The 13,958-nt window shown below is 44.0% G+C and overlaps 1 protein-coding gene across 1 annotated transcript in view; it reads left to right on the plus strand.

The window, feature by feature from the left end:
* sik2b (salt-inducible kinase 2b) overlaps window positions 1–12,549 on the plus strand; it is a 45,648-nt gene extending 33,099 nt beyond the window's left edge. The window contains exons 7-15 of the mRNA XM_077565807.1: window positions 3,004–3,230; window positions 4,428–4,580; window positions 4,893–5,051; window positions 6,739–6,970; window positions 7,057–7,350; window positions 8,601–8,758; window positions 9,486–9,599; window positions 9,907–9,995; window positions 11,268–12,549. Of these exons, the coding sequence (XP_077421933.1) occupies window positions 3,004–3,230; window positions 4,428–4,580; window positions 4,893–5,051; window positions 6,739–6,970; window positions 7,057–7,350; window positions 8,601–8,758; window positions 9,486–9,599; window positions 9,907–9,995; window positions 11,268–11,895 (2,054 nt within the window). The 3' untranslated portion in view covers window positions 11,896–12,549. The remainder of the gene's footprint in view (window positions 1–3,003; window positions 3,231–4,427; window positions 4,581–4,892; window positions 5,052–6,738; window positions 6,971–7,056; window positions 7,351–8,600; window positions 8,759–9,485; window positions 9,600–9,906; window positions 9,996–11,267) is intronic.
* The last annotated feature ends 1,409 nt before the right edge of the window (window positions 12,550–13,958 follow it).

A 13,958-nucleotide genomic window follows, 5' to 3' on the forward strand; every position in this document is an offset into this window, starting at 1 on the left:
AGCCTGTATTTTAACTCCTGAAGAGGAGACTGAAGGGAGAACCCCCAAGAAACAAACAAAAACTAAAAGAGACTGCCGTGAAGGCCTGGAAAAACATTTCAAATAAAGAATGCAAAAGTCTGGTGAAGTTAATGGGTCGCAGGACTGATGCAGTGCAAAGTAGGCAGAGCCCAGTTCACGCTCACTAGAATATCTCATCACTTCGAACATGGTCTGCCACCATTCTCTCTATTCCACAGCTGGATGTTGGCACACCGCAGAGGACGCATGAGTCATGTTATCCAGGGAAACTGTCAACCCAACACCGGGTTTCTATTTGTGTGTGTCTGACTCCCATTGCAGACATTTGTGGCTAAAATGCATCAGAAGCTGCAAACCAGAGTATCATTCAAATTTAAGTCATTGGCTGCAATAATACAAATAATTAGGAAATCATTTTCTTCATGAAAATGCTATATTTCTGTCATCTACAGAATTTTGCATTGCATCCATTGCACAGCATGTTCTTTGTTTGAAGCTTTTACAGTGAGGGGTATGAGGAGTAATTTATAGCATTTTGCCTTAAGATGCTGAAACTAACAAATGATCTGTTCAGTTATAATCAAAAGGTCATGTACTTTTTTTGTATAACCTTTGGGCTAAAAGCATCATAATCCTAACATTCATACCACATTTTCAGTTTAATGAGGGCAACTTCTTGAACGCTAACTGATCTTACACAATATTCTTTGAATCAAGGAAATACAAGGAGAATTGGTGGGTGGATTGTCAAGTAATATAGACTATTCATTATTTGTTATTGCCCTAAATTCAGTGACTAATTTGATTAGCAATGTTTTGTTTTTTTATTACCAATAAATCAAAGATTAACTTCAGTTAAGCTGTTTTGCAGTTAACGATGCGGAAAATGTTCTTCAATGATTAAAATTTAGAACGGTTATTAAATAAAATGTTCAGCTTTAATAAATGGGTCAAATCAAGATTAATATATATACACAAAACTTGAGCATTTGCTTCAAAGTTGTCCCCCTACAAACTGGTCTTCCTGTTAACTTCCCATTTCAATTCATAAGGCAACCCACATAGGCAGTTAAATTAGGTGGGCCTGAATGAAACTAATAAATTATTATTTTACTAAGTTGTGATATTTCTTCTTGCTGTTTTTCATGCAAGAGTTATTACTAAATATTGTCACTCAAAGTCTGATGAAAGGCATGGGTCCCACCACAGGCTCACACTAAGAACAGATCAAATAAATGTTGTGTAGCTCTAAAAGTGAAAAATGTGCACCTTATTTATGTGATCGGCATCGGCAGATCTTACTCATGGGTGATCGGAATGGGCAGCATAAAACCCTAATGGGACCACCACTAGTTTTGAGTTTTGTTTTTTTAAATTTAGTTAGTAGCCTATTCATTAATTTTCAGATTGTGTTGCCTAAATTGCCACTAATAAAGCATCACAAATGAAGTACCTGCTCCTTGAACTGAGCCTTCTCAGAGGAGAGTGCAGTTCCCCTTTCACTTCATGCAATTCTACACCACTTGGAGTCTGTGAGTGTTAACCGGGATGCTTCTGTGCTTGAGTCATGATGGTGGTGTAATGTCCTGGCCTGGAGCAGTGTGTCAATCAGTCAGCCAGCCAGCTTCCAGCAGTGTCACCGCTGACAAGGTCCACAACCTTCTCTGGGCGAGCAGTTAGACCTTTTGGAGGAACATATTAATCTTCGGATGTTGCTATAAACACAGCTGTGGCAACGAGCACCACCCCCTTTAACTTGCTGAAGATCGTACAGCGCTTGCTGCAAATATGTAACAAGTGTGAGGTAAACTTATTTCATGGCGGTTGCGCACATGCTGTACTGGTGTGGAAATGTTATCATATAAATAGGCCATCTGGGAAGAATATGCAGGAAGAAGGAAGTTCTGACAAGATAAGTGACCTGCAGATAATTCATGAACTGAGTGTTTTTTTTCTCTTCAAAATATAGAAACTGATGCAATGTAGTTCGACACCACTGCAAACTACAACCAACCAGCATAACATTTATTGTTAAATTGATCTCCAACACTCAAATCTGAACCATATTCACTTTGTAAAGGTGACGTGTTTGTTGTAATACTCAATTATGCACACTGTATATACAATATACTATTATAATTTGACGATGGCTGGCGGGTGGCTCCAGCTCACTCGCGTAAAACCAGGAAATGTGCGTCTGCAGTGGAGTTATGACGAATCGTTTTAGAAACAGATCTGTCGGCCAATCAGATGACAGCGACTTCACAGCTCCATTCAGCCTGCGTAGTTCTGAAAAGCAGTTCCATCATACCTGCATGGCCCTGAAAAAGTACAAGCGAGCACTCAGGGCTGCGCAAGGCTGTTCTGGTGTGGAACCGGCACAATGGAAAAGGGGCTATTAGGTTGAGGTATTTTTCCCCACATTAAAGGGGAAAACACGTATAGTTTGGGTTTGAAATGATGTATATCGTTTGTGACAGCAGTCCTGGAACTTTTCTGACAAACCTCATTCGTCTCTTTCAGTATAAGTTTAACAGCGCTTACTTGAAGGGGGGGGACAGGTCTCAAAGCCAGAGGTGGGCACTTCCATCTAGCGTTGACGGATGACAATATTTTCGGCGAGCTTCACAGCTTTACATTTGTTTTGTTTTTTTAAAGACACCTTTCAAAATATCTGATTATATTTCAATATTGGATATTGCCGAGCAGCAATGTGAATGGCTCAGGGTGCCGTACGGCGGCTAGGAATGCAGTTGAGGCGTTGCGGGTGCAGACAGGGGACCTTAATCTTGTTAAGAACCCAGCTGTGTCTGACGTCAATCTCATCTAGCCATTAACGAGAGGTCAGGAGATTTCATTTGCAGAGGAGCGAAGGTGAAAGGAGTGTAGACGCTGCTAAGTAAAGGAAGAAAATGACATTTTCATTCAGAAAGTACGTTTGTTCAAACATATTTCCATTGTTTCTGTATTCCCCTCTCCCAGACTGCGAGCATCTGATCCGTAGGATGTTGGTCCTGGATCCGTCAAAGCGTCTGTCCGTAGCGCAGATCAAAGAGCACAAGTGGATGGCGCTTGATGTTCCGGTGCAGCGGCCGGTTCTGTACCAGCAGCCAGTCTCTGCCGAGGGCGAGACGGGCGTGGGTGAATACAGCGAGCAGGTTGTACGTTTGATGCACAGCCTTGGCATCGACCAGCACAAGACTGTAGAGGTAATAATGGTGAACCTGGAGGCAGAATCATATTACTATTATGGCACACAATATCTTTGTGCAGCTCCGTCACAAGATGGAAACACATGAGAGGTCTATGATTTTAGACACAGGCAGAAAACCACATCGTCACAGTGGATCAGTACCCGCTACACAGCACTGCATAATCGGTCTTACAATTCAGTAATGAAGGAATTTTGCTTCTGGCTTGTGTGCAACTGGGAAAAAGTCATAACGGGGGTTATTATTGGGCCAACTTGAGCTGAAGTATTTTTTCTTGTTGCTAGAGCAGCAGACGCTTTGGTGAACTAGAGAACTAATACTCTGATACAGCCCCTCTTTAAGTTTAGGTCCCTTCCTATGTTTTGTATTCACCAAACTAGGTTGTGCGTTTTTCAATTCACCTTTTAACGTACAAGGAACGAAGATTGTTACCTAGGTTTGGTGTTCAAAATTAGAGATAGACCGATATGGTTTCTTAGGCCGATACCGATGCCGATTATTAGAAGTCAAGGAGGTCAATAACCGATTTTTGACGCCAATATTCATTTTCAGTGAAAAGGGGGTGGGGGGAACATAGGTGTCAAAATTAAAGATGCATATGCCAATCTTGACTTTGTTGTAATGTCTTAAAGCATGTTTATTGAACTATTTTTCAGACTTTTCAAAATGTAGAAAAACATAAACAAAAACAAAAGGTTCTGAATGTTCCCATGGTCATAAAGTTAACCGAAAATTTAAATAAATAGTTCCCTGAGATTAAAATGGTTTTAGATTGGCCTTACATCGTCCGTCAGTTTTTTTTTTAAAAGGCCAATACCGATATTCGTCAAAATGCCCAATATCTGCGCTAATATTGGTCTATTCCTATTCATAATTTACCGTGCAGTCTTCATTATGAAGGTGTGGAACTTTTTGATGGGATTGCCACAGTAATTAATGACACTATAAAAACTGTGAATAATTACAAAATCAAAAATAATTTTATGAAATGAATGCGGCTATACATGGTTATGTTGTAGAATATAATACTAAATTAGGGATGTTAAGTTTCAGGTGAAATTTCAGGCTGACTTTTTAACCAGTGAACTTTTTAATCTGTGATCTTGATTTGACCTTTTCTGAACTTGTTTCCTGAGAAAGGGAAGTTATCCTTGTCACAGCGATGTCATTTTACACGTCATATCTCTCCTTCAGTCTCTGCAGAACAAAAGCTACAACCATTTTGCTGCCATCTACTACCTACTGGTGGAGCGACTCAAGGCCCACCGCTGCAGTTTCCCGGTCGAGCAGAGGCTGGATGCACGTCAGCGGCGGCCTAGCACGATCGCTGAACAGACTGTCGCCAAGGTAGCCAAAAGCTTGTGAATAATCCATAGATGACATCCTCGCCGCCCTGATCAAAGCGCTCTTATTCACACCTGCACACAGTAGCACACTGACCCATTCCTTTATCTTCTCCACCTGCTTGTTTCCTCAGCCTTGATCTTTACCACTTGTTTATGCATTCCTTTCTTGTCTCTTTCCTCTCATTTCCCTCATTTTATTGCTTGTAAAATCCCCAAATCACAGCAGTTCCATTTTTTTGCATCATCGTGCTTGGAGAGTCAACAGCTGTGATTTAAAGAAAGACCCATAACACCCTTCCTCTTCTCTCTGCAGTCGACTAGCAGTTCAGCCCAGGTGGGCTTGCTCCCGCAGGGGGTCCGTCTGCTGCGATCCCCCGCCGTTTCTCAAGCAGCCTCTGACGCGTTCACCTTCACCCAGCCCACATGCGCCCTGGAGCAGAATTTCATGGCTGAGGATGTCAACACGCCCAAAGTAGGTCCAATGGCAGCGTGTGTAGACGCAGAAGCAGGCTGAGGCGGCTGGGACACGCATGTCTTATAACTCCTGTGTTTGTGTGCATGTTCCCTAACCTCATATGACGGCCCGATCACATCTGGCTTTGGTTATGGAAAATACCGTTATTACAGTCATTATCGTGCTGCCAAAGAATGTCCAGAAACATTATCCTGATGTGCTCTGACAGTGATTCGTTTTGATAAGCTCGCTCACTGTGAGTCAAAAGTGTGTGTGCGTGCGTGCACATCATGCTCCTTTGAGGGCTTCAGCATTTGCTAGCTTTGTCAACCTGCCAGAGTTCAGATGACTCGTCCGCTTATGTAAGCTCCAAGCCAGCGCGCACATCAGACAGGACAGCTGCCTGTCCTGCATATGTATCAGACACACACTGAGACTCGACGCACACGCGCGTGTACTTACCTCACACGCATACGCACACTTTTTCCTGTTTATCTGTGCCAACTAGTGACCTTTTTCCTGCTGGCTTGTCGTGAGCTGGCAGACTATTAAGAGTCCCACTGCCTCACAGTTTCAGAGCGAAACACACACATGGAGTTGTCATTTATCACTCCCCAAAATGTATTTTACAGCACCCCCCCCCCCCCCTCCACCAGTGGCTTCGACAAAATGTGAGGTGTGTGTGTGTTTAGCAGTCCAGAGCAGGGAGACAGTAGTGTGTGTGTGTGTTATCTGCGTGAATGGAGCGCGGTTATGTAAGCGGTCCTGTGATGATGTGACCAAATGTGTTGCCGAGCGAACACACATGGACAGGAAGCCGTTCAGCGTTCAACCACTAATGGGAATACTTTAGTCACGTTTTCTTCTTCTTCTATAGCTCATTTGCAGAAGTTCAGTTTTTCTTTCCCTGCCTGACGTTTGTTACTCCTTCTCATCATTTGTGTCTCACTGATGGTTTCCCTTTTGCGTTTTGTGTACATGGGGTGTGTGCGTGAGTGTGACTGTTGAGTAACAGCATTCCAATCCCAGTGCACTAGTGAAAGCAGATGGAGAAATTGGGCAAAGTTGCTGTCTCTATACTGACAACAGGCTGTTATTTCAACAACTCATGTGCATGATTTTGAGTGGCTGTGTCAACGAAAACCCAAAGTTGGCAATGAGGGCGCAAATAAAAAGTTCATATCTGCCTGTTTTATACACTTGACTGTATTAAGGGGGAAGTCAACTTAAAATAAATTTCTTGACAATAATATGTCCTATGCAGCCTCACTAGTGTAAATACTGTATTCTGGTTAATGTTGTGTTAGTGAAATATGAGTTAAACCGCAAAATCCAGCACTTTTCATCAATGTCAGAAAGCGGCCATATTTACGCTTGCTGTCGAGTGAAAATGACATCACAGTTGCTCCGATCTCACCTAACAACCAATCACAGCTTAGCTTCAGAAAGCAGGTGAACTGCAATTGGTCATTGCCTGAACCCTGAGCAACTGTGATGTCATCTTCAGTCAACAGCAAGTGGCAAAATGGCCGCCCCTGAAATGGATCAAATGGCTGGATTTTGCTGCATAGCTCATATTTCACAAATATAATATTAATCAGAATACCGTATTTAGACTATAACATAGTATTGTCAAAAATGTTTAAGGTTGACTTGCCTTTAATAATTAATAAATTAACAAAAGTATATTCTGCTCCCTTTTCAGGTAAACGGCTGCCTGCTGGACCCGCTGCCTCCCATCACTGTGCTCCGCAAGTCCTCCACCTCGTCTCCTAGCAACATGATGGAGATGTCGATTGATGAGGGCATCGAGACCGAAGAGCCCGACACGGAGGAGGATGCGCCCCAGATGTCTTTGGCCTATCTAACTGCTCGTTTCGGCCAGAGGCGACACACCCTCTCTGAAGTCACCAACCAGCCAGGACCGTCAAACCAGGGTATGATGTCAGCCGATCTTCCGCAAACCTCACGGTCAAATTCACCTGGAATTTTCTCATTTAAAATCCTTTTGCATGGCCACCAGGTAAACTATTCACTCTGGGCCACAACCCCTCCATGGGCAGCGTGGACTCTGACATGGGCTACGACATGGGCTCCATGCACAGCGACCTCGGCCTGCTTGAGGACCCCCCGTCGCTCAATGAAGTGATGCTAGCCAACAGCCCGGCCTCCCACGTCCCCCCTACGTCATTCCTGAGCACTCGGCCGGCCAACCCAGCAATGGCCGCCCTGACCTCGCAGCACAGAGACACCCATAACCGTTCTCCCATCAGCTTCAGAGAAGGCCGCCGTGCCTCCGACACCTCACTCACACAAGGTCAGTAGCCCACTCCTCCTCACCGCTACACGTCTTCATGTTGAGAAAACTGCATGGCTTAGGCGAGTTCAGACAAATGGAGCCAGATAGCGCTGACAGATATTGTGTGACTGGGAAAGTCACCGGTGCGGAAGGAGACGAGCTTGACTGCAAGAATAAATAGGTGTCAGTAAACTGTCACATCGTGTCTGCTTGGATACCGTCACGAGGTGCTGTGGGGAGTTTTGACGTGCAGCAGAGTGCACACAGTCACAAGCAACACGCCTGCTACAGCTGCTCTTCCACACCCTTACTGCACATATAGTGCTTCTACACACACATATATGCCATATACTGTATATATGATTATAAAGAATCTCATTCTCACACTCTTGTTCACACCCCCTCCCACGTTCTTACCCTCCCTCCCTATCACCTCCTCTACTTGGCCCTCTGATGACTCTGATTCACATTATGAATCACCAACTGATATTAGGTTTCAGCCCACATATGTCACCATCTTCCCGTTTCTACCGCTCCCTTGTCTTGCCCCCCCCCCCCCCCCCGCTTCTTGCTTTTCCTTTCACTTTTATGTTTGTCTCTCTGCAGCACACAATTAGATAGACTGTGATGGAATTTGATCGAGAGCAGACCTCTGTTCAAGGCCAAATATGGATCAGAATAAAATGATACTTCATAGATATTGTCTAACTGCAAATGCCCTATCTAGGTCTGCGCCAACATTTATATCACCCCGTGCCCCATCCTGCCATTAAAGACAGCAGTGAAAACCTTGGCAGGGGTAGTAATCAAGTAGGGAATTCTAAACATCCTCTCTCCCATTCTATAAACTGCACTTGAGCCAAGCTGAAGTATAATTACAGCTTGAAAACATTTGTTTCTCCATCTCTTCATTGACAGCCTGCAATGTGTGCTCCCAGTTGGTGTTTGTGTTACTTATTTCTCTCTATCTTGCGCTCTCTCTCTCTTTTAAAAAAAATCCTCTTTGGGGAAAGAGAGTTGATGCGGCGGATTCTTTTGCGTCAGACTGCTGACTCGGGTTAGAAATAACTCCCACCACCACAGTGAGTCAGGACCTATCGTTCGCAGCCATTGCTCGTCACCGCTGGATGGCTCTTATCAGACACACACACTGTCATATGCACGCACACACTAACACACCCACAACGGTTCAGTGACGTGCGCGGAGACACACTGTCAGAAGGGGCCATTATGAAATCTGACTTTGAATATTCTTAATATTCGCACAGGTCTGGTTGCCTTTCGACAGCATCTCCAGAACTTGGCGAGGACCAAAGGCATCCTGGAGCTGAACAAAGTCCAGATGCTGGTGGAGCAGATGGGCTCTGAGGACGGGGCTGCCATGGGCCCCCCGGGACCTCAGCACCACTTGCACAACCTCCTGGAGGTCAGTCGCACTGGATAATCAGGACACAAACATCCACGCATGGCGGACTCATTCCTTGGCAGTTCATCCACTATCCTCACCCCATTTTGCTCAGAAATTAAAAAAAAAGACAGTCACTCGGGCTGTTGTGTAACCCTTAGAGAGCTGGCCAACTGAGGCTTGTTTACTGTGTCTCGTCCCCTTGGGGCCTGGAGCCTTGGCCAAAGTGAATGCAGCCATTGTCCAAGGCTGTCAGACATCCCCATAGCAAAGACTGGCATTCAATAAGCCCAAATCACAAGCACACATGCACACTAAACAAGACACACTGTACGGGAACAAGATTTATGGGTTTTCCAGTAAATAAAAATACCAACACTCAATTAATTCCCAAAGCTGACAAGATCTGGTTGTTCCCATGCTGCCCGTCTTTCATAATGCAATAACACCGCTCTTATGTTGGGGCCCCATCATCCTTTTAATATGCTCTCATTCAGCCACTAATATGTAATCCCTGTGGAACATGCCATTTAGCGAAAGGCATCTGGCTGATCAGTCAACACAAAGGCATTTTGGCAGCACACAGTATGGGTAATCCACTTAGACCACGCCATGAAGCACCCAAGCCCTGACACGGCTTTGTTAACCAACACGAGAGGGGCGAGGGCGGACACGTTTGTGTGTCCTTGAATTTATATGTGTGGTCATAAACAGCCTGTTTGTAACTTGTCAATGTTTGTGTTGGAAGACTGAGGCAAGCAAGCAACAGGAGGGCCCGACTTTATACCAAGGTGGGCCGCAGCCGCCTCTCCTGTCCCGAAGGCAGAGTTTGGAGACGCAGTACCTCACCCATCGTCTGCAGGTACGCTCTGATGGGACATTTTGGAGAATTCCCATGTGTGGGTCCCCCCCCCCCCCCCAATTAGAATAATAACACTTTATGCAGAGTGTTATTATTGGGCTAAGCGATGGCTCACATCTAAAAAAAACAAACTATGTAGTTTCACTCATAAATCGAGGTAGCACTGAATTTTCACTCCTGTAGTTTGAATGTCTCAATGTTTTGTCATTTACTGTAGCTCATACCACACCTTGTGTTCATGGAAGAAATACTCACCCATTTTCGAAATGGTTTTCATGAGTACGGCTTATTTTCTTGTGTCCAATAGACGAGCGTTTTGGCAAACAGTCCTGCAAGCTGCCAAATGTTCTGTAAGGATTCCCCCCGGAGTTTAGAGCAACAACTGCAAGAACACCGGTAAGTCATCTCAAGACACTATTTCAGTGCTTCTCAAATAGGGGAGCATATATATTAGGGGTGTCAAAATTAGTGCCTTAATTTTGAGTTAATTTAAAGTTCGTTTAACACCACTTTTTTTTTTAAATGCACGATTAATGACCGCCTCTTACTTGGAAAGCCTGTACTGGGGGACTTCCAGACGCAACGCAGCAGACACATCCACGTCAAAATTTAGCAGTAATACATTTAGTAATAATGCATATATTTGTGGAGACTGGGGTCAAGTTGTATTTTACAATTTTAAAATGTGCAGAATTTACTTCATGTTAAAGATTAGATAGCTCTTAATATGAAAAGAAAAACGCACTGAGCTTTCTGTCACCAACGTCTTACAAATGCAATGATGCCATCTAGTGGCAGAAAAATGACTAACACAAATCAATATTACTCGTACAGTACAGTACATCTTTTTATTTTAATTCAATTTTATGAATTATTATGAATTTACTGTATCAATGACTAAAATATGTAACTATATTACTATTAGTTTAACATTTTTTTTCACTTTTATGTTTACATTTGGAACAGATATAAAATTTGCAATTAATCGTGAGTTAAATATTGAAATCGTGATTAATTCCGATTTTTAAAAAATTATTTCCTGACATCACTAATATAAAAATCTATCTTTATATCACTTATACAAAACTCTGACAATTTGGATTTTAATTTACGGATATACAAGAGATGAATAATCCTCTAATTACGAAAAATAATGTTAATAATCGCCTCAATTTATTGACGCCATATTTGACACAATAGTTGACTGCTAATCAAAACAGCTGCACATATTTCTTCTTGTGTTTTTTGCCGTTTCTCTACATTTCTCCATAATAGTCATTTTTACTTTATGTTCAACACAAGTTTCACATGACGTACATTTTATTATACTGTATTAGCAAAATTGTTTGATATTATTCCGAACCTTGTACAAAATAAAGGCCTCCCATCTAATAAATGCCTCCACTCATCTGCAGTGGAGTTAATGAACTCCCCCGGCCACTACCTGCGTAATATCTAGTTTCTCTTTCATTATCTTATCATTAACATACAGTAGTTGGCTGGTTGGCTCACGCAGATTTAGTAGCTTTTTTTCTTCTTTTTTTTTTTAATTGGCAAATACTGTACTCTTTATATAATGGCCGCATCGTGATATTTGTTCCTGGAACGGGAGGTTGTTGTGTGTGTGTGTGTTTGTGTGTCTTTAACTCGACTGTGTCGTCCTCACAGACTGAACCAGAAGCGGATGTACCTACAGCAGTCGCAGGGTCTGGGCCTGCCCGTCTACTTCAACCAGATGCAGATTGTTGAAGGGTCCTACCCAGCAGGTGGCGCTCCCCTGGACCCCGCAGCCTCCCAGAACTCTCCCCAGGTACCCCCGATGCCCGCCGGCGGCCCCCAACCTCAGTCGCAGCCACAGACCTCGCCGCCATACAGCCACCCCCACAGCCTGAGCCCACTCATGGAACCGGGGGAGGGTCCTCCTTATGACCCCTACATGAGCCACCACCACTACACCCAACTCCTGCCCCCTGTCCCTCACCTTCAACACCACCCCCTGCACCTCCTCTACCACCACCAATCGCCTCATGAAACCTCAGCTAGCAATCTTGGCTTCTGCTACCCTGTAGAGCAGCAGACCCTGTGCCCCTCCGGTGAAGCCCCGCCCCCGGGCCTGTATGAGTACCCCCTAGACCTGGGCCTGCTCCCTCATCCCGGCATAGGAGAGGCGGAGGGGCTGGGGGCGCAGCCCTCGGGTGATGCCGGTGCGGTTCTGGCCGAGCTGCAGAACCCGCTCCTGGACAGTGAGATGATGGAGACGGTGGACTCGCAGCACGGCTTTGTGCTGGTCAACTGAAGCCTGGCGAGGGGCCGCTTTGAAACAGTATTACGCACGGAGATCCTGAACAGCATTAAGAGCAGAGAGATTTGGAGACACGGGCGTAGCGATGGGGGAAAGCGCAGATTTTCGTACGACCGACGCAACTGAATTTCTTCATTGGGATGAAACTGGGAGAACTTTTCGTACCAAAATCCCTCCCTTAGCTGGCCTCCTTCCCTTCCCTCTCCTCCCCCTCCTCCGCACCAGACGAGCGGGGAGCGTGCCGGTGCAGTCGGAACTCTTGTCACATCGCCGGGGGCCGAGGCTTCTCGTGCCACGGGTGAAACGACGACAACAACGAAGGTGATGATCATGTGCAGCATTTCACACAGAAATGGTTTGGAAGTGGACTGGCAACCAAAAGCACAAAATGGCTGACGGAAAGGCAAGTTTGAGCACTTGATATCTAATAGAAGGCGGATGTGCTAAGGAAGCTCGTTGTCTTCATGACTATGACAGTTTTCAAGCCGTTTGAGCATTTATTAGTTATTGTTGATGTCCATCAAAGTCGACCTTAAACATTTCTTGACAATGTTATATGTGACCTCACTAGTCTAAACATGATATTCTGATTAATATTGCATTTGTGGAATATGAATTATGAAAAAACATTATTATCCATCTCAGGGAGCGGCTATTTTGCCACTTGCCGTCGACCGAAAATGACATCACAGTTGCTCAGGGGCTAGGTAACGACCAATCACAGCTTATCAGTTTTCTGAAGCTGCTCTGTGATTGGTTGTTACCTGAGACCTGAGCATCTGTGATGTCATCTTCAGTCGACAGCAAGTGGCAAAATGGCCGCTCCCTGAGATGGATAAAAATGTTTTTTTACTGCTTACTTCATATTCCACAGATGTAATATTAATCAGAATGTCATGTTTAGACTAGTGAGGTCACATATTAGGGTTGACCCCTTTAAATACCCTTGAATGTGAATTCAGAGATTTGTTTAGAAGCGCATTATCAATAGATAGTTTTAAAAGTAATTGCTGTGGAGGTAAAGTGTTTTTTCACAGTTTCAGTTTGCCTTTTTTTTTTTAATGGGGGTTAAAATGGCGCCCAGTAATGCACTTCACCATTGTCAACAAGCCAACTAGTAAGGATAAAGAAGTATTACCTGGACCTTCAGATGAATATCAATATGGCGTACGTGCTCAAACGGCTTGCCATAGGCAGTGTTGCTCTACTGCTCAAATAAGACAACAAGCAAGTACAAGTAGACACTTTTTAGTGGCGAGAGAAGACAATGGCCCTCATTTATCATGAAGCACAATTTCAGGTGTCACTTTGCACACGAGCAGGTTGCACCGTGACTTGCAACACTAACAATAAGTGTTTTGATGGGAGGACTCAACACGTGACAACACATTTCTTCTCTCTTCAGTGTTTCCTTTGCAACTACTGAACTAACACTACTGAACGGCTTCTCCGCCTTCAAACGCCAGGAGCGCTTGATTTGCGCCTCATGCTAAATGAGGGCTCCCGTAGTGAATGTTTGGTGACAACAATATATTATTCTACCTTTTTTGTGGCAATACTGAAGCAATATTAATACTCTGTGATGATGATGATGATGATGATGATGATGATGATGATGATGATGATGATGATGATGCATCTCATCTGTGTGGCCTTCTCTGATTGGTCACATGGAACTGATGGCATCAGCAGGAGCGCAAATGTGAGAGCGTTCGTTTTTTCCTTTTTCTTTTGCACAAGTCGGAGAGAATGTCACTTGACTGAAAAGGACGAGAAGCTTTTTTCGTAAACGAATGTAACGGATGACGCCACGCGTGACCACTTTTGGGACGGACGGCAAAGGTGGCGTTGGGACGAGAGAGACTTAAAAAAAAAAATATATATATATATATTTTGTTTTAGCAGCACTCAGACTGTGATCAATACATTTGAAGTATATTTCCCCACAGGTGACGTTTTAAGTTTGTGTGTGGTCAAATCAAATGGAAAAGTGATTATTATTTTTTTTTTTTTTTAGAAGTGCGATGTCTCATAATTTCGCCAACCGTAGCAATAAT

The sequence above is a fragment of the Vanacampus margaritifer genome, chromosome 5, assembly GCF_051991255.1.
Source record: "Vanacampus margaritifer isolate UIUO_Vmar chromosome 5, RoL_Vmar_1.0, whole genome shotgun sequence".
Lineage (NCBI taxonomy): Eukaryota > Metazoa > Chordata > Actinopteri > Syngnathiformes > Syngnathidae > Vanacampus > Vanacampus margaritifer.